The following is a 25,513-nucleotide window of genomic DNA, read 5'->3' as shown; positions in this document are numbered from 1 at the left end:
TCTGTCTGTCTGTCTGTCTGTCTGTCTGTCTGTCTGTCTGTCTGTCTGTCTGTCTGTCTCGCTCTCTGTCTCGCTCTCTGTCTCTCTCCCTCTCCCTGCCTCGGTCTGTCTGTCTCTCCACTCTCTGTCTCCTCTCACTCATAATCTGTGTTGCTCAGTTAGTAGAGCATGGCGCTTGTTATGCCAGTGTTGTGAGTTTGCTTCCCACGGGGGACCAGTATGAAACTACTGTAAGTTGCTCTGGATAAGAGTGTCTGCTAAATGACTCAAATGTAATTTCTTTCTTAGGTTTTTGCATTCTTCATCAAACCATTTGTCACACACACACACACACACACACACACACACACACACACACACACACACACACACACACACACACACACACACACACACACACACACACACACACACAATGCGTTCAAACTCTGCCCCTAACAATGTCCACAATGGTGTTTTTCTTTATCAGTAACAAAGCATCCCCTCTGTCCTCTCCCCTCCTGCAGTTTGTGTGTGTGGAGAGTCTGGTGACGGCCATGGTGGATATGTACCCTAAAACGTTCCGTCGTAAGAACCGCAGAGAGCTCTTCATTCTGGCGGTTGCCATCTTCTCCTTCCTCATGGGTCTCATCATGCTGACCGAGGTATGCCACTGTCCACAGTGCCCCCTAGCACCCCAATTGGTCAAGGGTAGCTGATAAAATGGCTGACCCTGGCTCTGACCCCAACTCTCCGCTCTGACCCCAATTACCTATGATCAATTCTCAGAACTGCACAGTGGCAGGAACTTTCACCTGTCTTCATAAGCAAAAATTTAATCCCAAAGGCTTTCATTAAGGGCTTTGAGTGTCTGGTCACATGTATTGAAAGTTACTACACTTGCTAAAAAAAGAGCCATTCGACCATAAGATACTGACATCAGGAATACAATTAGCTCCTTTTTTGGGAACATTCAGTCTGTGTATGAAGTATAGCCTCTCTAATGTATGCTCTATAACGTATATTGTTACATACATCGTAGACCAAATACGGAGGATAAACTTCATAATCAGAATGAATGTTCCCCAAAAAGAGCTTTATGTTTTCTTGCATCTGCATGTTGCTGTACGTGTGGCCTTGATAAAACAGAGAGAGAGTCCCTAGCTGCCCTGCCATAATGTAACACATGTTTCTCTCCAGGGAGGCATGTACGTCTTCCAACTCTTTGACTACTATGCTGCCAGTGGGATGTGCCTGCTCTTTGTGGCTGTCTTTGAGACAGTTTGCATTGCTTGGATTTATGGTGAGTGTTTAGCCAAGTTATGTGGGTATGTGTTGAGGGGGGTATTAGCATGACAAATGGGGTATTTTAATTGACGACATAAGCACTGTTCATCCATCCTCTGGGCTCCAGCAGTAGTCTTCTCTCCGTAGAAGTGAAAGGGCATCTGGGAGTGGAACAACTAACTGAATGTGATATTATTGGACCATTTCGAACACTTTTTTGATGAGAATTAGTACTATTTTGAGCAACCAGTTAGATGCCTTACACATTCCCACAGTACTCATTTGTATCTGTCCCTTGCCTCACTGTTCCTGTAGGTGCTGACCGTTTCTATGACAACATTGAGGACATGATTGGCTACCGCCCTGGGCCTATTATCAAATACTGCTGGATGTTCTTCACTCCTGCTACCTGCTTAGTGAGTCTTTTTAGTTTTGAACTAAAACCCTGTTCTGTCTTTTGACTGAGGATTGACCTCTGGTGGTTACTATTGAAAAAGCATCTACCATTGCACAGCAAGGCTCATCAAATTTACTAAGATTTTTTAGAAAGTGGTAAGATCTCAAATGAAAGCAAGTCACTATTGTTATTTTTAAATAAATGCACAAAAACATTGAATAAACCTAGGACGTAGCAAACAGTGACTGTCTAGAAGACAGAGCTGATGGACTATTTACCTCCGCAGGGTACTTTTGCCTTCTCCCTGATCAAGTACACCCCTCTGAAGTACAACAATGAGTATGTGTACCCCTGGTGGGGCTATGGCCTGGGCTGGCTCCTGGCCCTGTCCTCCATGCTCTGTGTCCCCCTCTGGGTGGTCATCAAAATGTGTTCTGTGGAAGGTACCCTGAAGGAGGTAAGTCCCACACACCACCCACTGTTTTCACTCCTTACCCCCACCAACTTTTTTCTCTGTTTGCTATTGTCAATTTTTTGGGCTTAAACTACTGTAACTTAGAAATATATACAAACCAATACAACAAACCAATCTTGTCTTGTCTATTTCCTCTGTTGTTCTGTAGCGCTTTATAATCCTGACCACACCGTCCACTGACTTACCCAAAACCAAGAAGGAACAAGAGAAGCTGCTGGCCATCTTTGCTGCTGATGGGGACACCCTCCGTCAGAGACACCCTCCCACCAAGGAAGGCTACTTCCCCGTCAACGAGAAGGAGTCCAACTGCTAGAGCTGGGAACGTGTACCCAGGCCTTGTGAGGTCCCATGTCCCTCCCCTCGACATGGCATCTGCCTTGGGCCCGTCCCAAACCTCTCCTCAACGATACCTCATAACTGCACAACTGCGGCTAAATGAGCACAGATGCAGAGAAACTGGTGCTGCTGTGCCCTGGCTCTTTCTCTCCTACATGGTCTCTCAGAGACAATATAGACTACTGTTTCAGGTGCTGTTGTTAAATCGTGTATGTACTGATGTTCACACACTCAATGCTACTGGCTCTTCCATCTACACTTCCATCCACGGGACAGTTGCTCGTCACTTCTGCCTCACACTGTTGCCTGAACAACCAGGAACTCTAGCTGGGTTGTGCTGATTTAGTTCGCCAATGACGAAGTGTAGCAGACATTGAAATGGTGTGATTCAGTGATTTGTTATATGTCCATTGTGGTTGAGACTTGAGAATGTTTGTCTGATGATCACATCTGCTTTCTAAGGATGTGTTTTTTGTTTTCCTTTTTTCCATGGACATCTCTGATGTTCAGCTCGGCACATGTTGTACGAATACTACTTCAAGTTGTTTTCAGTTAGTTCTAGCTTCTGGCGGAATGAAATGTTTCCTTCCAAGCACAGTCGTAGAGTTTCAGTTGAATACAGTCCAGTTACATTGTGATGTTTATTTCAGGACTTAGTTGAAAGGACTGCCTCATACAGCACATCGTAACAGTGCTTTACAACATAATCCCTCCGTCTGTCCTCCCTCTACCACGTTCTCATGTAGGGTCGCTCCTGATTTCTATTCAGCTGTGAGAGACACTGTGATGAGGTATTATTTTAGTGCATTATGTTGAACCTGCTACAGTCATATCAGTTGATATAGTAAATACATCAATCTAATCCATATGTTAGTTAATTTACCCCGGGATGCTAAACCTTCGCTGACAACATTTTTAGATGACAAATAAAGGAAAAAATAAAGGAATGCGATAACCGCATGCCAACTAAAAGCACCATGTCATTGTGGTTACAATAAGCAATGCAGAGTTGAACAAGAATTCAATGTATACTTTTTTTTGCCTCCGAATACTATGATTTTAGATTAATATATTGGCATGTGCCAATATGTTACACACAACCTATACAGTTTAATTTCCAGATTTATGTCAGAAGAATTGCATCAAAAATACATTTGAAGCCCAAGTGTCTGTGTCTATCTATTATAGTAACCTAACATAGCAGGAGTAAAATAAACCTGTAGAAAACAGACTGAATAGGCTTTGCTAGCCTAAGGTTGTTGTTTGAGTTTAGGATTAAGTCAGACGTACTGTAAATGTATTGCTTTGATTCAAAAGCTTACTTGTACATATAATCAAATCAAATCAAATCAAATCATTGCGTATTAGCATTTTAATCATACCCACTGGGCACAGACGTCAGTTCAACGTCTAGTTTTGATTTACATTTTGTTGAGTTGTCAACTAACGTGAATTCAACATGAAATCAACAACAATTTTCAACATGTCAATGGATTTAGGTTCAAAGTTGGGTGACAAAAAGACAAAATGCCCCTACGTTGATAATTTTTTGCAAATCCAATAAATTCTCCTCATTGATTTAACATCACATACATTTTGGGGGTTGAAATGATGTGGAAACAACGTTGATTCAACTATTTGTTTTGCCCAGAGGGTAGTCCTATGTTAGGTTTTTTAAGTACTTTGAATTGTAAAACCAGGATATTTGCATTGCTCTCATCCTTGGCTTGATTTAAAAATATACTGTATACAATCGTATATATATATATATATATATATATATATATATATATATATATATATATTTCTAAACTGTATACCAAGTCCAAAATGTGATAAAGCACATGACAAACATAGTTTAAAAACTAGTGAAAGTATGGATTGTGTTAAATATATTTTTGTTGTACATAATTTTGGCATTTGAAATCATTGTACAGTACACTACAGTATACCATCATAGCGAGCAGCTTAGAAGTGAGAAGCTGGAGTGAAAGAGTTTTCCGGTAATACTGAACTTGAGTTTCATACCTTTTACCTTGGAAATATGAAATGTCTCGGAAAGTCTGTTATTTGCTTATATTGTGGCCTATTCATTAATTAATTATATCATCATCTACTTTGCCATATCATACAATAACAACTTTGAAAAGTATAAGCTCTTCCACTTCCAGTATGTGTTCGTCAGTATTGCCAATGACATGTCCAGTGAAGTATAAGCTCTTACACTTCCAGTATGTGTTCGTCAGTATTGCCAATGACATGTCCAGTGAAGTATAAGCTCTTACACTTCCAGTATGTGTTCGTCAGTATTGCCAATGACATGTCCAGTGAAGTATAAGCTCTTACACTTCCAGTATGTGTTCGTCAGTATTGCCAATGACATGTCCAGTGAAGTATAAGCTCTTACACTTCCAGTATGTGTTCGTCAGTATTGCCATGTCCAGTGACATGTCCAGTGAAGTATAAGCTCTTACACTTCCAGTATGTGTTCGTCAGTATTGCCAATGACATGTCCAGTGAAGTATAAGCTCTTACACTTCCAGTATGTGTTCGTCAGTATTGCCAATGACGTGTCCAGTGAAGTATAAGCTCTTACACTTCCAGTATGTGTTCGTCAGTATTGCCAATGACGTGTCCAGTGAAGTATAAGCTCTTACACTTCCAGTATGTGTTCGTCAGTATTGCCAATGACATGTCCAGTGAAGTGCAAAGCTGAACACCGTTCACATGTATCATTACAACTGACATTGTAAAATAAAAACATTTATATTAAAAGTTTAAAAACATTGTGTCATACTTTCATTCTTTTCCACCAAGATTTTTGAAGACTGTTCCATGAGAGAGAGAGAGAGAGAGAGAGAGAGAGAGAGAGAGAGAGAGAGAGAGGCTGTATGTATCCTGATGGCCAGCAGATGGAAGCAGAGTATTATCAAAGACATGAGTTATTTCAAGCCATGTGTGTGTGCTGTAGGCCTTTCATTTTTCCTCTACAGAAATCTTAAAACATGTTTACTATTGAGCACTGCCAAAATAAAGGAAACACCAACATAAAGTGTCTTAATGTGGCGTTGGGCCACCGCGAACTGCCAGAACAGCTTCAATGTACCTTGGCATAGATTCTACAAGTTTCTACAAGCTCTATTGGAGGGATGCAACGTCATTCTTCCATGAGAAATACTCCATAATTTGGTGTTTGGTTGATGATTGTCAAAGCACTGTCTCAGGTGCCGCTCCATAATCTCCTATAAGTTTCAATGGGGTTGAGATCTGGTGAGAGAGAGAGAGAGAGAGAGAGAGAGAGATAAAGCCCTTACATTGAATTGAGAGAGAGACCAACCCCCTTTCAACCCTATGCTCCTTTGAGACCCCTCTTTCAACATCACTGAGTTCTCTTCTTCTAACCATGGTACCCACAATAATGAGCAACTGGGCATTTTTATACATGACATTAAGCAAATCAAATCAAATCACATTTTATTTGTCACATACACATGGTTAGCAGATGTTAATGCGAGTGCAGCAAAATGCTTGTGCTTCTAGTTCTGTCCATGCAGTAATATCTAACAAGTGATATAACCTAACAATTTCACAACAACTACCTTATACACACAAGTGTAAAGGAATGAATAAGAATATGTACATAAAAATATTTGAATGAGCGATGGCCGAACAGCATTGGCAAGATGCAGTAGATGGTATAAGATACAGTATATACATATGAGATGAGTAATGTAGGTTATGTAAACCTTATATAAAGTGGCATTGTTTAAATGGCTAGTGATACATTTATTCCATACATTTTTCCCTTATTAAAGTGGCTAGAGATGAGTCAGTATGTTGGCAGCAGCCACTCAATGTTAGTGATGGCTGTTTAACAGTCTGATGACCTTGAGATAGAAGCTGTTATTCAGTCTCTCGGTCCCAGCTTTGATGCACCTTTACTGACCTCGCCTTCTGGATGATAACGGGGTGAACAGGCAGTATCATCCAGAAGGCAAGGTCAGTTTGTTGTCCTTGATGATAGTTATGGCCTTCCTGTGACATCGGGTGGTGTAGGTGTCCTGGAGGGCAGGTAATTTGCCCCTGGTGATGCGTTGTGCAGACCTCACTACCCTCTGGAGAGCCTTACGGTTGTGGGCGGAGCAGTTGCCGTACCAGGCGGTGATACAACACAACAGGATGCTCTTGATTGTGCATCTGTAAAAGTTTGTGAGTGTTTATGGTGACAAGCTGAATTTCTTCAGCCTCCTAAGGTTGAAGAGGCGCTGCTGTGCCTTCTTCACCACGCTGTCTGTGTGGGTGGACCATTTCAGTTTGTCCGTGATGTGTACGCCGAGGAACTTAAAACTCTCCATCTTCTCCACTACTGTCCCGTCGATGTGGATAGGGGGCTGCACCTTCTGCTGTTTCCCGAAGTCCACGATCATCTCCTTTGTTTTGTTGACATTGAGTGTGAGGTTATTTTCCTGACACCACACTCCGAGGGCCCTCACCTCCTCCCTGTAGGCCGTCTCATCGTTGTTGATAATCAAGCCTACCACTGTAGTGTTGTCTGCAAACTTGATGATTGAGTTGGAGGTGTGCATGGCCACGCAGTCATGGGTGAACAGGGAGAACAGGAGGGGGCTGAGAACGCACCCATGTGGGGCACCAGTGTTGAGGATCAGCGGGGTGGAGATGTTGTTACCTATCCTCACCACGAGGGGCGGCCCGTCAGGAAGTCCAGGACCCAGTTGTACAGGGCGGGATCGAGACCCATGGTCTCGAGCTTAATGACGAGTTTGGAGGGTACTATGGTGTTAAATGCTGAGCTGTAGTCAATGAACAGCATTCTTACATAGGTTTTCCTCTTGTCCAGATGGGTGAAGGCAGTGTGCAGTGTGATTGAGATTGAGTCGTCTGTGGCATGATGAGGTGTTAATTATGTAATTAACTTAGGAGCCACACCTGTGTGGAAGCACCTGCTTTCAATATACTTTGTATTTTTCATTGATCCCTCATTTATTTTGGCAGTTACCTGTACATTGCCTTACAAAATACTACATTCATTTGTTTGTATTACTCCACTAGAGGACGCTGGAATTATTCTGCTGGAATCCGGTCATGTTTACCTTAGTGCAAGTGACGTGTCAATGGGATGGTCTCAAAAGTCATGCTCACGTCCTCGCTACTCCTCTGCTACTCAAAAGCCATTGGATGAGAAAGCCAGAGGTCCCGCCCCTCTGACCTTCTTCTCCAATGGGTTTTGAGAAGTAGAAGATGAGCGAGGAGAGAGGCGCAAGGAGAAAACAATTGAGATTTTCCCCAATGTCTACCAAAGCATTGTGGGATTGAAACGGTGCTTACTGGAGCCGTAAGAACTACGGGTGAAACTGAGAAATATTAACCATATAAATGTCACTAGAATTGTGCTAGTGATGATAATCTATGACACCACCGTATAGGCGTTTTTGTTGTGGACAAGTTTATGCCCGTGTCATCCCTTCCATTCTGTATGGGCAAAGTAGAAAACTGGAATATTGACTTGTGGACGCTTGCTGTGGACGCTTGCTGAGGTCCATACCGTTTTTCGTTTTCAAAGGGGCTGAATAAGTAGGCCGGGAACCAGTATCTTACGATTGCATTCATTATTATTTCAAGATTTGATATTTGGATCGAATACATAATCCAAAATGTCGACTAGTAGCCCCGAAGCGGTGAAGAAATTACTCGAGAACATGCAGACGGATCTGCGGTCCCTGTCAATGGAATGCAAGAAGAAATTCCCCCCAGTCAAAGAGGTAGTTATGGCTGTCTGACGTTATAGCTAGCAATTCCTCTCTTGCTTTCGCTCAGTTTCACTCTACTGTATGTTATGTGATGTTTGCCACCTCACCACTGATTATACACTTATCTCCCTCACTAGCTTTAAACACCAACTGTCAGAGCAGCTCACAGATTACTGCACCTGTACATAGCCCACCTATAATTTAGCCCAAACAACTACCTCTTTCCCAACTGTATTTCATTTTAATTTATATATTTATTTTGCTCCTTTGCACCCCATTATTTTTATTTCTACTTTGCACATTCTTCCATTGCAAAACTACCATTCCAGTGTTTTACTTGCTATATTATATTTACTTTGCCACCATGGCCTTTTTTGCCTTTACCTCCCTTCTCACCTCATTTGCTCACATTGTATATAGACTTGTTTATACTGTATTATTGACTGTATGTTTGTTTTACTCCATGTGTAACTCTGTGTCGTTGTATCTGTCGAACTGCTTTGCTTTATCTTGGCCAGGTCGCAATTGTAAATGAGAACTTGTTCTCAACTTGCCTACCTGGTTAAATAAAAATAAAATAAAAACCACTGATTATACATTTCAATGCAACTGCTGATGTTGTGATGTGAGCGCTCGCGACATGTATTAGAAATAGGAAGTCTATATTGATCCTTGTGACGTTTCAATCTGACCTCACTTAATTGAAGTAGACATTTAAAACTGGTTGGATTAGGTAAGGGTTATTGTTAAGGTTTTACCATCAGAAATAATAGGGTGATACCCAGTTGTGAAGGCTGCATGGATGCTAGCCAGCAGATCCGTCCCACTTGCTTACATCTGCACTAGGGTCAGACAGCATTCCTGTGTATATGAAGACATCCACCGAGCCTGCACAAGCTATGGCTTGGAAAATGTACCTCAATCCAGGGATGGGAAATGCGTTGTACTCCGAATCGTCCCATTATTCCAACTGTTACATCAAGAAGATTAAAAGACTACTAGTTTTCTGGAAAACTGGCTTTTTCATCCTCATACTAGGTAACAGCAGCCATTTTGGAATGGCAGTGTCAGCCAATCAGCTTCTTTGTTGTTCAACCATACATGCATTCCATAACAGCTGCTGTTCCTACTGCTAGCTAGCATGAGGATGAAAACAGCAGTTTATTTAAACTAGCACTTGTTCAATCTTCTCGGTTTAACACTTCATTTGGGATAATGGACAAATTTGAGTACAACGCATTTTCATCCCTGGATTGAGGTACGTTTTCTGAGCCATATCTCGCACCGGCTTCGCAGTGTCTTCATATACACAGGAATGCTGTAAGACCCTAGTGCAGCTATAAGCAAGCGGGTTGGATCTGCTGGCTACATGGATTGGATGCCAAAGATTTTTATAACTAAGCCAAAGATTTTGGGATGCTTTTCCAAGGTCTAGGTGTAAACAGTAGCCAGTTGTCAAATACTCACTTTACATTCTATGATGGGACGTCCATTGTTTTGTGTGCATGTCAGAATCAGCTTTTTCACAATTTTGAGCTTAAATTATTTTCAAAATGAAGATGGTTAGTGTTGCCACTGCATTGGTCAGAAATGCTACATCCCAAGTGTTGTGATTAATGGCAGAATGTTTATTTTCCGGGTTAATCTGCTGACAATTTGTGAACTCTGTGCGGTTCGCTTAATTTTTCGTGCAGTGTGAACATCCAAAGGAACTCAGACCCCTCAAAGGAGCCCCCGAAGCTAACCGAACTGAGATCATCTCAAGAGGTGGTCTAAGTTCAGTTTGCTTGGCTTGAATTGCCTGGTCTGGTTCACTTTTTTTTAGGGGATGTGAACACAAAGCTCCCCAGGTTGGCTTATCATTAGTCCCACACCACACACTAGACTACTGCAACACAATTGCCCCTGCCATAACCCAGCACATTGGTGCCATGAAAGAGAGATGTTGATGTCCAGGTCATATATGACATTTTTGGGATCCTTGACAATTGCTAATCAATATCCAAAAAAGGCACGTTTTTTTTTAATCCACGAACCTGGACATCAACATCTCTCTTTCATGGCACCAATGTGCTGCTGGGTTATGTGTGCTACCAATGTTTATATATATATATATATACATACATACATACATACATACACACACACACACACACACACACACACACACACACACACACACACACACAAAAAGTATGTCGACACCCTTCAAATTAGTGGATTCGGCTGTTTCAGCCACACCCGTTGCTGACAGATGTATAAAATTGAGCACACGGCCATGCAATCTCCATAGACAAACAATGGCAGTAGAATTGCCTTACTGAAGAGATCAGTGACTTTCAATGTCACACCCTCATAGGGTGCCACCTTTCCAACAAGTCAGTTCGTCTAATTTCTGCCCTGCTAGAGCTGCCCCGGTCAACTGTAAGTGCTGTTATTGTGAAGTGGAAACATCTAGGAGCAACAACAGCTCACCCACGAAGTGGTAGGCCACACAACCTCACAGAACTTGACCGCAGAGTGCTGTGGCGCGTAAAAATTGTCCGTCCTCGGTTGCAACACTCACTGCCAAGTTCCAAACAGCCTCTGGTTTCAATGGCTGAGCATCGACACACAAGCCTAAGAACACCATGCACAATGCCAAGAATCGGCTGGAGTTGTGTAAACCGCCATTGGACTCTGGAGCAGTGGAAACGCGTTCTCTGGAGTGAGGAATCATGCTTCACCATCTGGCAGTCCGACTGACAAATCTGGGTTTGGAGGATGCCAGGAGAACGTTACCTGCCTGACTGCATTGTGCTAACTGTAAAGTTTGGTGGAGGAGGAATAATGGTCTGGGGCTGTTTTTCATGGTTCCAATGAAGGGAAATCTTAACGCTGCAGCATACAGTGACATTCTAGACAATTCTGTGCTACCAACTTTGTGGCAACAGTTTGGGAAAGGCCCTTTCCTCTTTCAGCATGACACTGCCCCTGTGCACAAAGCGAGGTCCATACAGAAATGTTTTTTTGTGATCAGTGTGGAAGAACTTGACTGGCCTGCACAGAGCCCTGACCTCAACCCCACTGAACACCTTTGGGATGAATTGGAACGCCGACTGCGAGCCAGTCCTAATCGGCCAACATCAATGCCCGATCTCACTAATGCTCGTGGCTGAATGGAAGCAAGTCCCCACAGCATTGTTCCAACATATAGTGGAACACCCAAAAGTGGAGGAGCAAAGGGGAACCAACTCCATATTAATGTCCATGATTTTAGAATGGGATGTTTGACGAGCATACCTTTTGTAGTATGTGTTTTTAGCCTACTGACACAATGTTCAGATTATTTGTTTGCAATATGTGATCTTTAAGCTAAGAGAGGTTCATAAGCTGTTTATCGTTTGTGGGGTTTGAATAGTGTGAGGACACACCATATGTGGTTGGAATTGCAACTAAGGGTACAAAATCAATGCTAGTTCTTAGGCAGTAGCTTACATTGGGTGTACAATTTTCAGTTACAGCATTATTTAATCTGCAGTATCCCTCTGCTATGTATGTTGTTAATATTGTCTTCTGATTATAATTATTAGGTCATATTTGAACTACATGCAATGTATTAGCTTCCAAAATGTGAGTAGGTATATTTAGCTGTCCGATACGTTCTGATCAAATGTCTTGCCCTGCACTTTGTAAAAACCAAGAGTATTTGAGGTAATGTGAGAAAAATATCCTGGTTCCTTTTTCTAAAGAGCAATGTGAATGCAAAGAGGACTCGGACCAGAAAATAGGTGAAGTGAACTGGCAAATGAGTTGAGTCCTTATTCAAAAGTAAGGTTAGTGTGAATAGAAAAAGGACAGAGATTGGTTCTTTTAAGAGGACTATATGTGAAAACAACTATGATGCCTGGTCTACTTCATCTAGCTAAATATTTTCCATATGGGATGAAAGATTTGCCTTTCAAACTGAGAATACTGCTATCTAGCATTCCTCTCTGTACTAGCTAGAGATAAGCTGCTCCAATTTCCAGATCTCACAAACTGTCCAAGGTTAAGCTGATGCAGTTTTTCAGTAGAAATTGGAATTATGCTCTTTTTTCTTTTATTGCATCTAGTTTACATGCTGAGTACTGACTGTCCATTTTACCACAGGTGCTTGGACTACACCTTGCATTCATTGCATCAATTGGCTTAGCATGAGAACAATACTGTGGAGGAGGTTATGTTCGTGCTTTGTGTTTTACAGTACAAATTCCTGAAGCATTGCTACAAGCATTTACCTAGTCCTCTGGTAAGCCAAATGTAGACACTTGTTTACACAATGTCACTTTGCCTAAACACACCAGACCTGTTTTGTTACTTACCTATTTGCTTGATTATATGTGACTCGTTTCAGGAAACTAGGTGTATGTCGCCCTTCACTATCTCACAGGAGAGCCATTTGAGTGTAATGTTTTTTTATTTTTATCAAAATGCGTTTTTTTGGCAGAAATGCCTTCTGAAACATGTGGACTTTCATGTGCCTTAACAACAAACGTGTATGCCATCTGTAAATACAAATAAAATTGGTATATTACAAGCCTAGTTGGTTTAGCCATGGAAAAAGTCAGCAACCTTCCCACTAGCCATGATTGGCTGAAATAATGAGTGGGCTGGACATACTGAGAGATGAGTTCGGATTGGTCTGCCATGTAGCACGCTTCTGTTTATAACATGAGCTCGTCAGTCTGTGTAGGTAATCCTTTCTAACGCAGATTTTTTGAAAGATATCACATAGTAGATCGGCATAAGTGTTAATATCCACTTTCTGGAAGACCGGACTTTGAAATCAGTGGAATTAGAGTATGACAGCTAAGGCGTTTGATTGCAAATATACAGATGGAGTAGAACAGAGAACACACAGAAAGCTGTTGTAATCCGGAGACAGGTGTTTTTACATCTTCAAAATAAGACATACCATGGCATCTATGACAGAGGGAGTAGCGTGCGTCCATCCATGTATATGGGTAAGATAGTCTAGCTAGCTACATTTTCAGATATTACACGTTTCTAATTTTGTCAGAAAGTCCTTTTTAATTTCAAGTTAAAGTGTACTGTTAGCTAGCTAGCTAACATTATCTGGCTGGCTTGCTAGCTACGTTACATGTATGATCTGTGTAGTAATATTATCTGTATCTCAGAGCCATTTGTAGGCTAGCTAACATTGAACCTGGTTGGTTGGTTACCTGCAGATTCATGCAGGGTAGTAATGTTATCAGTTGGGATTATGGTTTATTCTTTTGCTAGCTAGCTACATGTCTAAACTAACCACCTCTGCTAGGGTGAGTAAAATGGCCAGTGAGCTGTTCTCTCATTTGTCTCTGGAAGTAGCTAGCCAACGTTAGCCAGTTAGCTTAGGTGCTTGTTGTTAGGTCAGAACGCTCTGATTAACCCTACTCCTCGGCCGGAGTGTCCAGTGTGCGCTCTGTACACACTGAATTTACAAATGGAAAATCTGACAATGCTCTTAGTTTACAAATGCCCAGAGCACACTCTGGCACTCCAGATTACAATTACAAACACACCCATAGTATAATCAGCTTTTAGTCTTGAAATCTTTGGTTGTTTAGTACATGGCCTCACATGTGAATCCTTAAAGAGATGGGTGGGGCTAAAGCTTAAGAGGGCGTGAATGATGCTGAATGCGTGTAGACAAAAGAGCTCTCCAGTAAGTGTACCAAATATACAACTTGATTGGAGTCCACCTGTGGTAAATCCAATTTATTGGACATGATTTGGAAAGACACAACTCTCTATATAAGGTCCCACAGTTGACAGTACATGCCAGAGCAAAAACCAAGCCATGAGGTTGAAGAAATTGTCCGTAGAGCTCCAAGACAAGACTGAGCAATCAGGGGAGAAGGGCCTTGGTCAGGGAGGTGACCAAGAACCCAATGTTCATTCTGACAGACCTCAAAAGTTCCTCTGTGGAGATGGGAGAAACTCCCAGAAGGACAACCATTTCTGCAGGACTCCATCGATCAGGCCTTTATGGTAGAGTGGCCTGACCAAGCCATTCCTCAGTAAAAGGCACATGGCAGCCCACTTGGAGTTTGCCAAAAGGCACTTAAAGGACTCTCAGACCATGAGAAACAAGATTCTCTGGTCTGATGAAACCAAGATGGCCTGAATGCCAAGCGTCACGTCTGGAGTAAACCTTGCACCATCCCTACGGCGAAGCATGTGGGTGGCAGTATCATGCTGTGAGGATGTTTTTCAGCAGCAGGGACTGGGAGATTAGTCGGGATCAAGGGAAAGATGAACGGAGCAAAGTACAGAGATCCTTGATGAAAACCTGCTCTAGAGCGCTCAGACTCTGACTGGGGTGAAGGTTCACCTTCCAACAGGACAACGACCCTAACCACACAGCCAAGACAATGCAGGAGTGGCTTTAGGACAAGTCTCAATGTCCTTGAGTGGCCCAGCCAGAGCCTGGACTTGAACCCGATCAAACATCTCTGAGAGACCTGAAAAAAGCTGTGCAGCAACGCTCCCCAGCCAACCTGACCGAGCTTGAGAGGATCCGCACAGAAGAATGGGAGAAACTCCCCAAATACAGGTGTGACAAGCTTGTAGCGTCATACCCAAGAAGACTCGAGGCTGTAATCGCTGCCAAAGGTGCTTCAACAAAGTACTGAGTAAAGGGTCTGAACACTTATGTAAATGGAATATTTGTTTTTAAATTGTAATACGTTTATAAACATTTTTAAAAACCTGTTTTTGCTTGGTCATTATGGTGTATTGTTTGTCGATTTGATGAGGGGGAAAAACTATTTCATCCATTTTAGGATAAGGCTGTAACGTAACAAAATGTTATGTCAAGGGGTGTGAATACTTTCCAAATGCACTGTATGTTTTAGTGCAATGCACAAAATGCCTGTATCGCAAGAATCAAGTATATATCTATATATTTTTTTTTAATGAGTTGGTCTTTTTGGTCTCGTCTCCTTTGCTCCTGTTGTGCTATGTGCACTCTGCACCTTCCTACCCCCCCAACACCAGGGCTGTAACGAAACAAAATGTGGAAAAAGTCAAGGGGTCTGAATACTTTCCGAATGCACTGTACATTCAAGTTAATCAAATTAATTTCATTTATTGCCCAGCCATAGATGCAGGGTGGTATACTGCAGTAGGCCTAGCTGTCAGAGAAATTATGCTGTCTCAGTCAGTCTCCACATTTGAGATGACTGCTCCTTTATGCTGAGCCCTTTCGGCTTCCAGTCCAGAGTCAGCAGGCAGGCAAGTATAACTCTGGCTGGCTTTGTTTGTTTCTCCTCAGATGTAGTCACACAGAAAGACTCAGCTCTGGGGACGATACCTCTACAGCAGGGATGGGCAACTGCCGCCGCCTTTTGTAGACCCGCGGACCAAATTAAAAACAATTAATAAAAAAATGTAAGATGGGGTGGGGGTCGCAACATACTGTTGAGAGTTAGAATACACAAGCTGCAATTTTAAAATTTGGTTGTGCATCAGCAGTCACTCAATTAGCCAATGTCAGCAACAAATATTATAAGTTAGTCTAGCAGCCAGCTATCTAAGCATGGTCGATTTACTGACCGAAGTGGGGCCCATTGATCATCAGTTATCACATTAAAAACAGCAAACATTTTCCTCCACCCTATGGAAAATATGTAGAATTTAAGGCAGGGCAATATGACATCTATCATATCACAGAGAAATCTTATGTGTCTACTTAAGATTTCTCTGTTTTTCGTACGATGTACCTAATGACTAATGAAAACTTGCTATGTCCTCATTGTGATTTTACAGACGTGTTTTATACGTCTTATTTATACACTTTTGTAATATTTATGAAATGCATATTGATATATTTGGTAGCACTTATTTGTTTTCCCTTTGCCTTCAACCCCATTCGATGTGTGGAACGGATGTGGGTGGGGCTAGGTCTACATACGGGTGCAAATGTAAAAAGAATCACGAAAACTCTGACGAAGGCCGTGAGGCCGATACGTAAGCTTATTAAATATCAGTGATACTATCAGGATCATCTACATCTAAGTCACAACAATAGACAAACACAGTCTGCTTAAACTAATAACACACAAATTATTGTATTTTTCTTGTCTATATTGAATACATAATTTGGTGTCTGTTGTAAAAAAGTATCTGAACCCCTAGGCTAATGACTTCTCCAAAAGATAATTGGAGTCAGGAGTCAGCTAACCTGGAGTCCAATCAATGAGATGAGATTGGAGATGTTGGTTAGAGCTGCCCTGCCCTATTAAACAAAAAAAATTGTTCAAAATTTGAGTTTGCTATTCACAAGAAGCATTGCCTGATGTGAACCATGCCTCATACAAAAGAGATATCAGAAGACCTAAGATTAAGAATTGTTGACTTGCATAAAGCTGGAAAGGGTTACAAAAGTATCTCTAAAAGCCTTTATGTTCATCAGTCCACAGTAAGACAAATTGTCTATAAATTGAGAAAGTTCAGCACTGTTACTACTCTCCCTAGGAGTGGCTGTCCTCCAAAGATGACTGCAAAAGCACAACACAGAATGCTCAATAAGGTTTAGAAGAATCCTAGAGGGTCAGCTAAAAACAGAAATCTCTGGAATATGCTAACATCTCTGTTGACGAGTCTACAATACGTAAAACGCTAAATGAGAATGGTGTTCATGGGAGGACACCACGGAAGAAGCCACTGCTGTCCAAAAAAACATTGCTGCATGTCTGAAGTTTACAAAAGTGCACCTGGGTGTTCTACAGCACTACTGGCAAAATATTCTGTGGACAGATGAAACTACAGTTGTTGTTTGGAAGGAACACACAATCCTATGTGAGGGGGGAAAAAAGGCACAGCACAACAAATCAAAACCTCATCCCAACTGTAAAGTATGGTGGAGGGAGCATCATGGTTTGGGGCTGCTTCGCTGCCTCAGGGCCTGGACAGCTTGCTATCTTCAATGTAAAAATGAATTCACAAGTTTATCAAGACATTTTGCAGAAGCATGTTAGGCTATCTGTCCGCCAATTGAATCTCAACAGAATTTGGGTGATGTGACATGACAACGACCCAAAACACAGAAGTAAATCAACAACAGAATGTCTTCAACAGAAGAAAATACACCTTCTGGAGTGGCCCAGTCAGAGTCCTGCCATCAACCTGATTGAGATGCTGTGGCTTGAGCTCGATAGCAGTTCTCACACCAGACATCCCAAGAATATTGCTGAACTGAAACCGTTTTGTAAAGAAGAATGGTCCAAAATTCCTCCTGACCGTTGTGCAGGTCTGATCCGTAACTACAGAAAACGTTTGGTTGAGGTTATTGCTGCAAAAGGAGGGTCAACCAGTTATTAAATCCAAGGGTTCACATACTTTTCCCATCCTGCACTGTGAATGTTTACACGGTGTGTTCAATAAAGACATAAAAACATATTGTTTGTGTGTTTAGTTTAAGCAGACTGTGTCTATTGTGGTGACCTAGATGAAGGTCAGATCAAATTGTATGACCAATTTATGCAGAAATCCATCTAATTCCAATAGGTTCACCTACTTTTTCTTGCCACTGTAGGGCTGCCACCTCTAGATCTTATTTTTAACCAAATGCTGCAATTGCGATTTGACTTGACTTGGAAGTCAGTTAATTTTAAATAAATAAATAAAACCCTAATCTATGGATTTTGCATGACTGTGAATACAGATATGCATATGTTGGTCACAGATAACTTAAAGGAGTGTGAATCAGAAAACCAGTCAGTATCTGGTGTGACCATTTGCCTTATGCAGCGCACGGCCCCATGTGCATTATCATGCTGAAATATGAGGTAGATGAAGGGTACGACAATGGGCCTCATTATCTCATCACGGTATCGCAGTGCATTCAAATTGCCATTGATAAAATGTAATTGTGTTCGTTATCCATAGCTTATGCCTGCCCATACCAAAACCCCACGCCACCATGGGGCACTCTGTTAACAACGTTGACATCAGCAAACCGCTCGCCCACAAGACGCCATACATGTGGTCTGCAGTTGTGAGGCCAATTGGATGTACTGCCAAATTCTCTAAAACGACATTCTACTAACTTCTTTTTTATGTCTTCATTGTCACGGGGGGTGCTAAAATGTTTTGCTCTCAAGGTGTTGGGGGGTTGGATGCAGGTATGTAGACCCACGAGCCACTGAGGCCCCTCACTTGACTTTTTTTCTTTCTTCTTGTGGCCCCCGTAGAATCTGGCTATACTAAGCCTGTCCTTTGCTGGGCTTTCTAAGTGGTCTCTTTTACATTTTGATCAACATATCTGAATTATCTTACTGTGGGAAATGAGAATGTCAGTTGTGCCCTTGAGTCTTTTTAAAAATATTTTCACTCAGATAGCCAGGTACGAGACACCTCCTTGACCAGTCTTGCACACCCCTCTCCCATTCATTTACTTCTTTTACTGCAGTGCAGCTGTTTTCTCTCAGGTTTGTCTGGGTTAAGAAGGGCTGAGAAGAATCCTGTAGATTTTTCTATATCACAGCTTCACACTCTAGACCTTTCCTTCTATTGAGTGACAGCCAGCTAAATCAGTGGGAGCTTCTCTGTTATGCTATGATTGCAGGTCTCTCTGTTGAGGAGTTACAGTGCTGTATTTGTCGACTGTCTGAAACGTGGCTCCTCCTTCATACCCCGTCTGTATGGCTGACTTTGCCACACAGGTGTCATACAGTCTGAAGTAATAACAAGCTGAAAAGCAGAAACTTAAGTAGAACTGACAGAAGGTGAGACTAAGGTTTGGATTAATTGAATAAGCCCCTTCAATGTAGGCTATGCAGCAGCCGAATCAATGCGAAAAGCTGCGGTGTGAGTTGCTTTCTCGACATCTTCTGAGACGGCCTATAAGCGGCTGAGCAAATGATGCTGGGCTTTAGGAGAAGCAGTGAGTTTGCATTCAGGCTGGTGCCCAACTTCATGAATAATTCTCCCCTAGGATAAAAAAAAAAGTGAAGCTAGGCCTATGAGTGTGACCTGGTCCTTCCACTATTTGTCTTCATGCTGCTGTAGTGTGGATGAACCTTCGCATTCAGTGGCTTCATATGCCCTCCACAGTGCGGTTCGCAGAAATAGTTCTAAACTGCCAGCTTGTAATTTTGACTCCTACTGATTCAGACTGAAGCTTCTCAGTTCTATTGTAAAGGGGAAGAAAGTCATGCAGTGTCAGGCCTTTTTGGGCTCAGTTAGCATTTTACTGGATAAGAGTGTGGGTGGGGAGGGTGGACTTGGTACAAAAAGACTACTGACTGAGCTAGCATGAAAAGACTGGAGTGGTTTCATACAGTGGCTGGTCTGTCTGATGACCTAAATGACTCATAGCAGATCCATTCCACTCTCATCACAAACAAGAAGAATGAGGAAATGAAGCCAGTTATTTCAAATGTGAAAGTGTGAGGATGCACAACAAGCATCCAATAAGCATCAATAGGCTAGGCTAAATGTTGCCCTCTCCTATTGGTAAATCCTCTCCATTGACCATTTAAAGGTTTTCCAAAGGCCCTAAGCCTACTAATTGTACATGTGGGGACAGTGTTTCAGTGGTTTTCCATGTGCATGTCATCAGGTCTAAACACTCAGCCTTGACAGTGCAGTGTTATCAATGTTCAGGTTGGTAAGAACAGAAGGACACATGGTTTCACTCAAGGTTGAACATAGGAAATCCCAGCAATCTGCTTCTGATTCAAGGTTCTCGGACATGCTTTATTGTCTTATGTGACCAATTGCCAGTTATTGTGTTTGTAGGAAGTGGAGTGCAATGATCTTGTTGGCATTCCTTTACTTAAGGTTTCTGTAGGCAGGTCAGCATTTACCTGGATTCTAAAATCCACTTGATTCTATAGCAATATGAACTAAATAATTGTATTTAATAACAAGGCAAGTTCACTATTGCCATCATGATCATCAGCAGAATTAGGCTTATCCTTGTTGATAGTATTATAGCCTGGGCTTTATGGATATCTTCAACATTGTAATTAATATGTTTCCTTAAAGACCATGGACCATCCCTTATGGTGTCATCTTTAATCATCATCACCACTATCATCTTCCTTCCATAATAGGCTCCCATTCACATTGCATACTGGGTCCATTCACTGTGGCTCCTCTGAGCCCTGCTAGTGCTAGGCCCACCTAACCACAATGGCTGCTGTATGAGGAGGGTTGGAGAAGGACCTATTTAAGGCTATTTATAACAAATTTAGTGCAGCGTTGCCTTTTGCGCAACAGCACTGTGGTGAAATTCATTTGGAATGAATGTCAGTTGTGTGCCACAATAGTATACAGCCAAACAAGGAACATCAAGGGTGCTAGAATAGAAGAAATAGGTCTAGTAGCCTTGTATATGTTCAGTTCTAGAGAGTGTGCTTATGGTCAACCTGTTATGTGTGACGCGAACCCAAGTGCCGAGAAACACTACCTTCATTAGCCAAGGGGCATTTCCATGGTAACAGTCATGTTGTCACTTTAAAATGTATGTCAAACAAAAACCAATGATTGCAAAGCTAAGCAATCCATACAACTCTATGCACAAGGACTACTTTTTTAACAGTTTACTTGAACAGTGCAGATGCAACATTTTGTTACAGAATCACAGTTTGCTGTCATTCTGTTACCAAACTTTGCATCCACGCTGTTCTAAATGTGTTTTTGTAAAATTTTCTGTGGAAATTGTTAAAAGTAGTTTGATTTGTTTAACTTTGCAGTCATTGGTTTCTGTTTGATGTACATTTTTAAAGTGAACATTGTGAGTCGCAACAGCCAAAAAGAAAGGAGGACTAAGGCACTCATCATATTATTAAAATGCCTTTATTTGTATGGCATGTTCAATGGAAACAAATATGAATAACTGTGTTTTGGCTGCATGACCTTTGTCAGGGAATACATGAGCCAAAGTCAATTAGTTGTCTTCACTGTTCTTCGTAGCTTCTAGGGCTATATTGATATCTTCGTCTCTACACCAGCAGGATCGGAATGATTATTAGAACAAGTTCTGTGTGATTTTAATGCCCTGTTATCCCTCCACACTGAGGACAAAGGAGAGGAGGGAGACTTGCATTTCTCTAGATTATCTTTGAGTCGATGTGTGGGGTTACGATAGGGCCTGTAGTTCTACACAGTTTGGCCCAGTCCACACTCTGCAGTATTAAGGCCCTGTTGCCGGGTAACCAAGAGGTTCAAGAGGTCGCATACTGTCCAATTGACTCCCACCTCTGTGCGGCCTTGTGGCAGGTCAAATGAAATATGAAGTGATATGACTGTATACCAGGTCAAACACAGCAGCATAGCACAGCAGGTCTGGCTAGAACAACAATAACAGGAAGTGTTTCCCACCCAGGCTGTCTTCCTACGTGATTTTACATCATACGAAGAGGGTTTGACTGGTGGTTGTTATTCATATCAAATGAATTACCTGCTGGAGTGTTGCACACTGTTCTTAAGCTAGACCCTTTGTGGTCAGATTTTAACTGAAAGAAACCCTGCTAAGTTATGTGTTTCAGTTCTAGAACAGGTTAACTGAAAGAAACCCTGCTAAGTTATGTGTTTCAGTTCTAGAACAGGTTAACTGAAAGAAACCCTGCTAAGTTAACTGAAAGAAACCCTGCTAAGTTATGTGTGTTTCAGTTCTAGAACAGGTTAACTGAAAGAAAACCCTGCTAAGTTATGTGTGTTTCAGTACTAGAACAGGTTAACTGAAAGAAACCCTGCTAAGTTAACTGAAAGAAACCCTGCTAAGTTATGTGTTTCAGTACTAGAACAGGTTAACTGAAAGAAACCCTGCTAAGTTAACTGAAAGAAACCCTGCTAAGTTATGTGTTTCAGTACTAGAACAGGTTAACTGAAAGAAACCCTGCTAAGTTATGTGTTTCAGTACTAGAACAGGTTAACTGAAAGAAACCCTGCTAAGTTGTGTGTTTCAGTACTAGAACAGGTTAACTGAAAGAAACCCTGCTAAGTTAACTGAAAGAAACCCTGCTAAGTTATGTGTTTCAGTACTAGAACAGGTTAACTGAAAGAAACCCTGCTAAGTTAACTGAAAGAAACCCTGCTAAGTTATGTGTTTCAGTACTAGAACAGGTTAACTGAAAGAAACCCTGCTAAGTTAACTGAAAGAAACCCTGCTAAGTTATGTGTGTTTCAGTTCTAGAACAGGTTAACTGAAAGAAACCCTGCTAAGTTAACTGAAAGAAACCCTGCTAAGTTATGTGTTTCAGTACTAGAACAGGTTAACTGAAAGAAACCCTGCTAAGTTATGTGTGTTTCAGTTCTAGAACAGGTTAACTGAAAGAAACCCTGCTAAGTTAACTGAAAGAAACCCTGCTAAGTTATGTGTGTTTCAGTTCTAGAACAGGTTAACTGAAAGAAACCCTGCTAAGTTAACTGAAAGAAACCCTGCTAAGTTATGTGTTTCAGTACTAGAACAGGTTAACTGAAAGAAACCCTGCTAAGTTATGTGTGTTTCAGTTCTAGAACAGGTTAACTGAAAGAAACCCTGCTAAGTTAACTGAAAGAAACCCTGCTAAGTTATGTGTGTTTCAGTACTAGAACAGGTTAACTGAAAGAAACCCTGCTAAGTTAACTGAAAGAAACCCTGCTAAGTTATGTGTGTTTCAGTTCTAGAACAGGTTAACTGAAAGAAACCCTGCTAAGTTAACTGAAAGAAACCCTGCTAAGTTATGTGTTTCAGTTCTAGAACAGGTTAACTGAAAGAAACCCTGCTAAGTTATGTGTTTCAGTTCTAGAACAGGTTAACTGAAAGAAACCCTGCTAAGTTAACTGAAAGAAACCCTGCTAAGTTATGTGTTTCAGTTCTAGAACAGGTTAACTGAAAGAAACCCTGCTAAGTTATGTGTGTTTCAGTACTAGAACAGGTTAACTGAAAGAAACCCTGCTAAGTTATGTGTGTTTCAGTACTAGAACAGGTTAACTGAAAGAAACCCTGCTAAGTTATGTGTGTTTCAGTACTAGAACAGGTTAACTGAAAGAAACCCTGCTAAGTTATGTGTGTTTCAGTACTAGAACAGGTTAACTGAAAGAAACCCTGCTAAGTTATGTGTGTTTCAGTTCTAGAACAGGTTAACTGAAAGAAACCCTGCTAAGTTAACTGAAAGAAACCCTGCTAAGTTATGTGTGTTTCAGTTCTAGAACAGGTTAACTGAAAGAAACCCTGCTAAGTTATGTGTGTTTCAGTACTAGAACAGGTTAACTGAAAGAAACCCTGCTAAGTTAACTGAAAGAAACCCTGCTAAGTTATGTGTTTCAGTACTAGAACAGGTTAACTGAAAGAAACCCTGCTAAGTTAACTGAAAGAAACCCTGCTAAGTTATGTGTTTCAGTACTAGAACAGGTTAACTGAAAGAAACCCTGCTAAGTTAACTGAAAGAAACCCTGCTAAGTTATGTGTTTCAGTACTAGAACAGGTTAACTGAAAGAAACCCTGCTAGAAAGTTAACTGAAAGAAACCCTGCTAAGTTATGTGTGTTTCAGTACTAGAACAGGTTAACTGAAAGAAACCCTGCTAAGTTAACTGAAAGAAACCCTGCTAAGTTATGTGTTTCAGTACTAGAACAGGTTAACTGAAAGAAACCCTGTTAAGTTACGTGTGTTTCAGTTCTAGAACAGGTTAACTGAAAGAAACCCTGCTAAGTTAACTGAAAGAAACCCTGCTAAGTTAACTGAAAGAAACCCTGCTAAGTTATGTGTTTCAGTACTAGAACAGGTTAACTGAAAGAAACCCTGCTAAGTTAACTGAAAGAAACCCTGCTAAGTTATGTGTGTTTCAGTACTAGAACAGGTTAACTGAAAGAAACCCTGCTAAGTTAACTGAAAGAAACCCTGCTAAGTTATGTGTGTTTCAGTTCTAGAACAGGTTAACTGAAAGAAACCCTGCTAAGTTATGTGTTTCAGTACTAGAACAGGTTAACTGAAAGAAACCCTGCTAAGTTAACTGAAAGAAACCCTGCTAAGTTATGTGTTTCAGTACTAGAACAGGTTAACTGAAAGAAACCCTGCTAAGTTATGTGTGTTTCAGTTCTAGAACAGGTTAACTGAAAGAAACCCTGCTAAGTTAACTGAAAGAAACCCTGCTAAGTTATGTGTGTTTCAGTACTAGAACAGGTTAACTGAAAGAAACCCTGCTAAGTTATGTGTGTTTCAGTTCTAGAACAGGTTAACTGAAAGAAACCCTGCTATGTTAACTGAAAGAAACCCAGGTTATGTTTCAGTACTAGAACAGGTTAACTGAAAGAAACCCTGCTAAGTTATGTGTTTCAGTTCTAGAACAGGTTAACTGAAAGAAACCCTGCTAAGTTAACTGAAAGAAACCCTGCTAAGTTATGTGTGTTTCAGTTCTAGAACAGGTTAACTGAAAGAAAACCCTGCTAAGTTATGTGTTTCAGTTCTAGAACAGGTTAACTGAAAGAAACCCTGCTAAGTTATGTGTGTTTCAGTTCTAGAACAGGTTAACTGAAAGAAACCCTGCTAAGTTAACTGAAAGAAACCCTGCTAAGTTATGTGTTTCAGTACTAGAACAGGTTAACTGAAAGAAACCCTGCTAAGTTATGTGTTTCAGTACTAGAACAGGTTAACTGAAAGAAACCCTGCTAAGTTAACTGAAAGAAACCCTGCTAAGTTATGTGTGTTTCAGTTCTAGAACAGGTTAACTGAAAGAAACCCTGCTAAGTTATGTGTTTCAGTACTAGAACAGGTTAACTGAAAGAAACCCTGCTAAGTTATGTGTGTTTCAGTTCTAGAACAGGTTAACTGAAAGAAACCCTGCTAAGTTAACTGAAAGAAACCCTGCTAAGTTATGTGTTTCAGTACTAGAACAGGTTAACTGAAAGAAACCCTGCTAAGTTAACTGAAAGAAACCCTGCTAAGTTATGTGTGTTTCAGTTCTAGAACAGGTTAACTGAAAGAAACCCTGCTAAGTTATGTGTTTCAGTACTAGAACAGGTTAACTGAAAGAAACCCTGCTAAGTTAACTGAAAGAAACCCTGCTAAGTTATGTGTGTTTCAGTTCTAGAACAGGTTAACTGAAAGAAACCCTGCTAAGTTAACTGAAAGAAACCCTGCTAAGTTATGTGTTTCAGTACTAGAACAGGTTAACTGAAAGAAACCCTGCTAAGTTATGTGTTTCAGTACTAGAACAGGTTAACTGAAAGAAACCCTGCTAAGTTAACTGAAAGAAACCCTGCTAAGTTATGTGTGTTTCAGTTCTAGAACAGGTTAACTGAAAGAAACCCTGCTAAG

The 25,513-nt window shown here is 41.2% G+C and overlaps 2 protein-coding genes across 11 annotated transcripts in view; both read left to right on the top strand.

Moving 5' to 3' along the window:
- The window catches only part of LOC112227167 (sodium- and chloride-dependent GABA transporter 2-like), a 50,111-nt gene extending 45,386 nt beyond the window's left edge, over positions 1-4,725 (top strand). Inside the window, exons 11-15 of the mRNA XM_042301277.1 lie at positions 507-644; positions 1,180-1,282; positions 1,582-1,682; positions 1,950-2,120; positions 2,287-4,725. Coding sequence (XP_042157211.1) covers positions 507-644; positions 1,180-1,282; positions 1,582-1,682; positions 1,950-2,120; positions 2,287-2,451 — 678 coding nt within the window. The 3' untranslated portion in view covers positions 2,452-4,725. The remainder of the gene's footprint in view (positions 1-506; positions 645-1,179; positions 1,283-1,581; positions 1,683-1,949; positions 2,121-2,286) is intronic.
- Positions 4,726-7,781: 3,056 nt separating this feature from the next.
- LOC112226735 (protein MON2 homolog) overlaps positions 7,782-25,513 on the top strand; it is a 61,385-nt gene continuing 43,653 nt past the window's right edge. For 7 of the 10 annotated variants that reach the window (XR_006079331.1, XM_024391717.2, XM_024391629.2 and 4 more), the window contains exon 1: positions 7,782-8,254. Coding sequence is in view for 9 of the 10 variants with exons in the window: in XM_024391717.2 (XP_024247485.1) it covers positions 8,147-8,254 (108 nt within the window). In the remaining variant the exon portion in view is untranslated. The remainder of the gene's footprint in view (positions 8,255-25,513) is intronic. The other 3 variants (XM_024391958.2, XM_024391880.2, XM_024391798.2) reach the window with 1 other exon arrangement.

Source organism: Oncorhynchus tshawytscha, linkage group LG01, assembly GCF_018296145.1.
Source record: "Oncorhynchus tshawytscha isolate Ot180627B linkage group LG01, Otsh_v2.0, whole genome shotgun sequence".
Classification (NCBI taxonomy): domain Eukaryota; kingdom Metazoa; phylum Chordata; class Actinopteri; order Salmoniformes; family Salmonidae; genus Oncorhynchus; species Oncorhynchus tshawytscha.
This window is presented reverse-complemented; position numbering and strand designations above follow the sequence as displayed.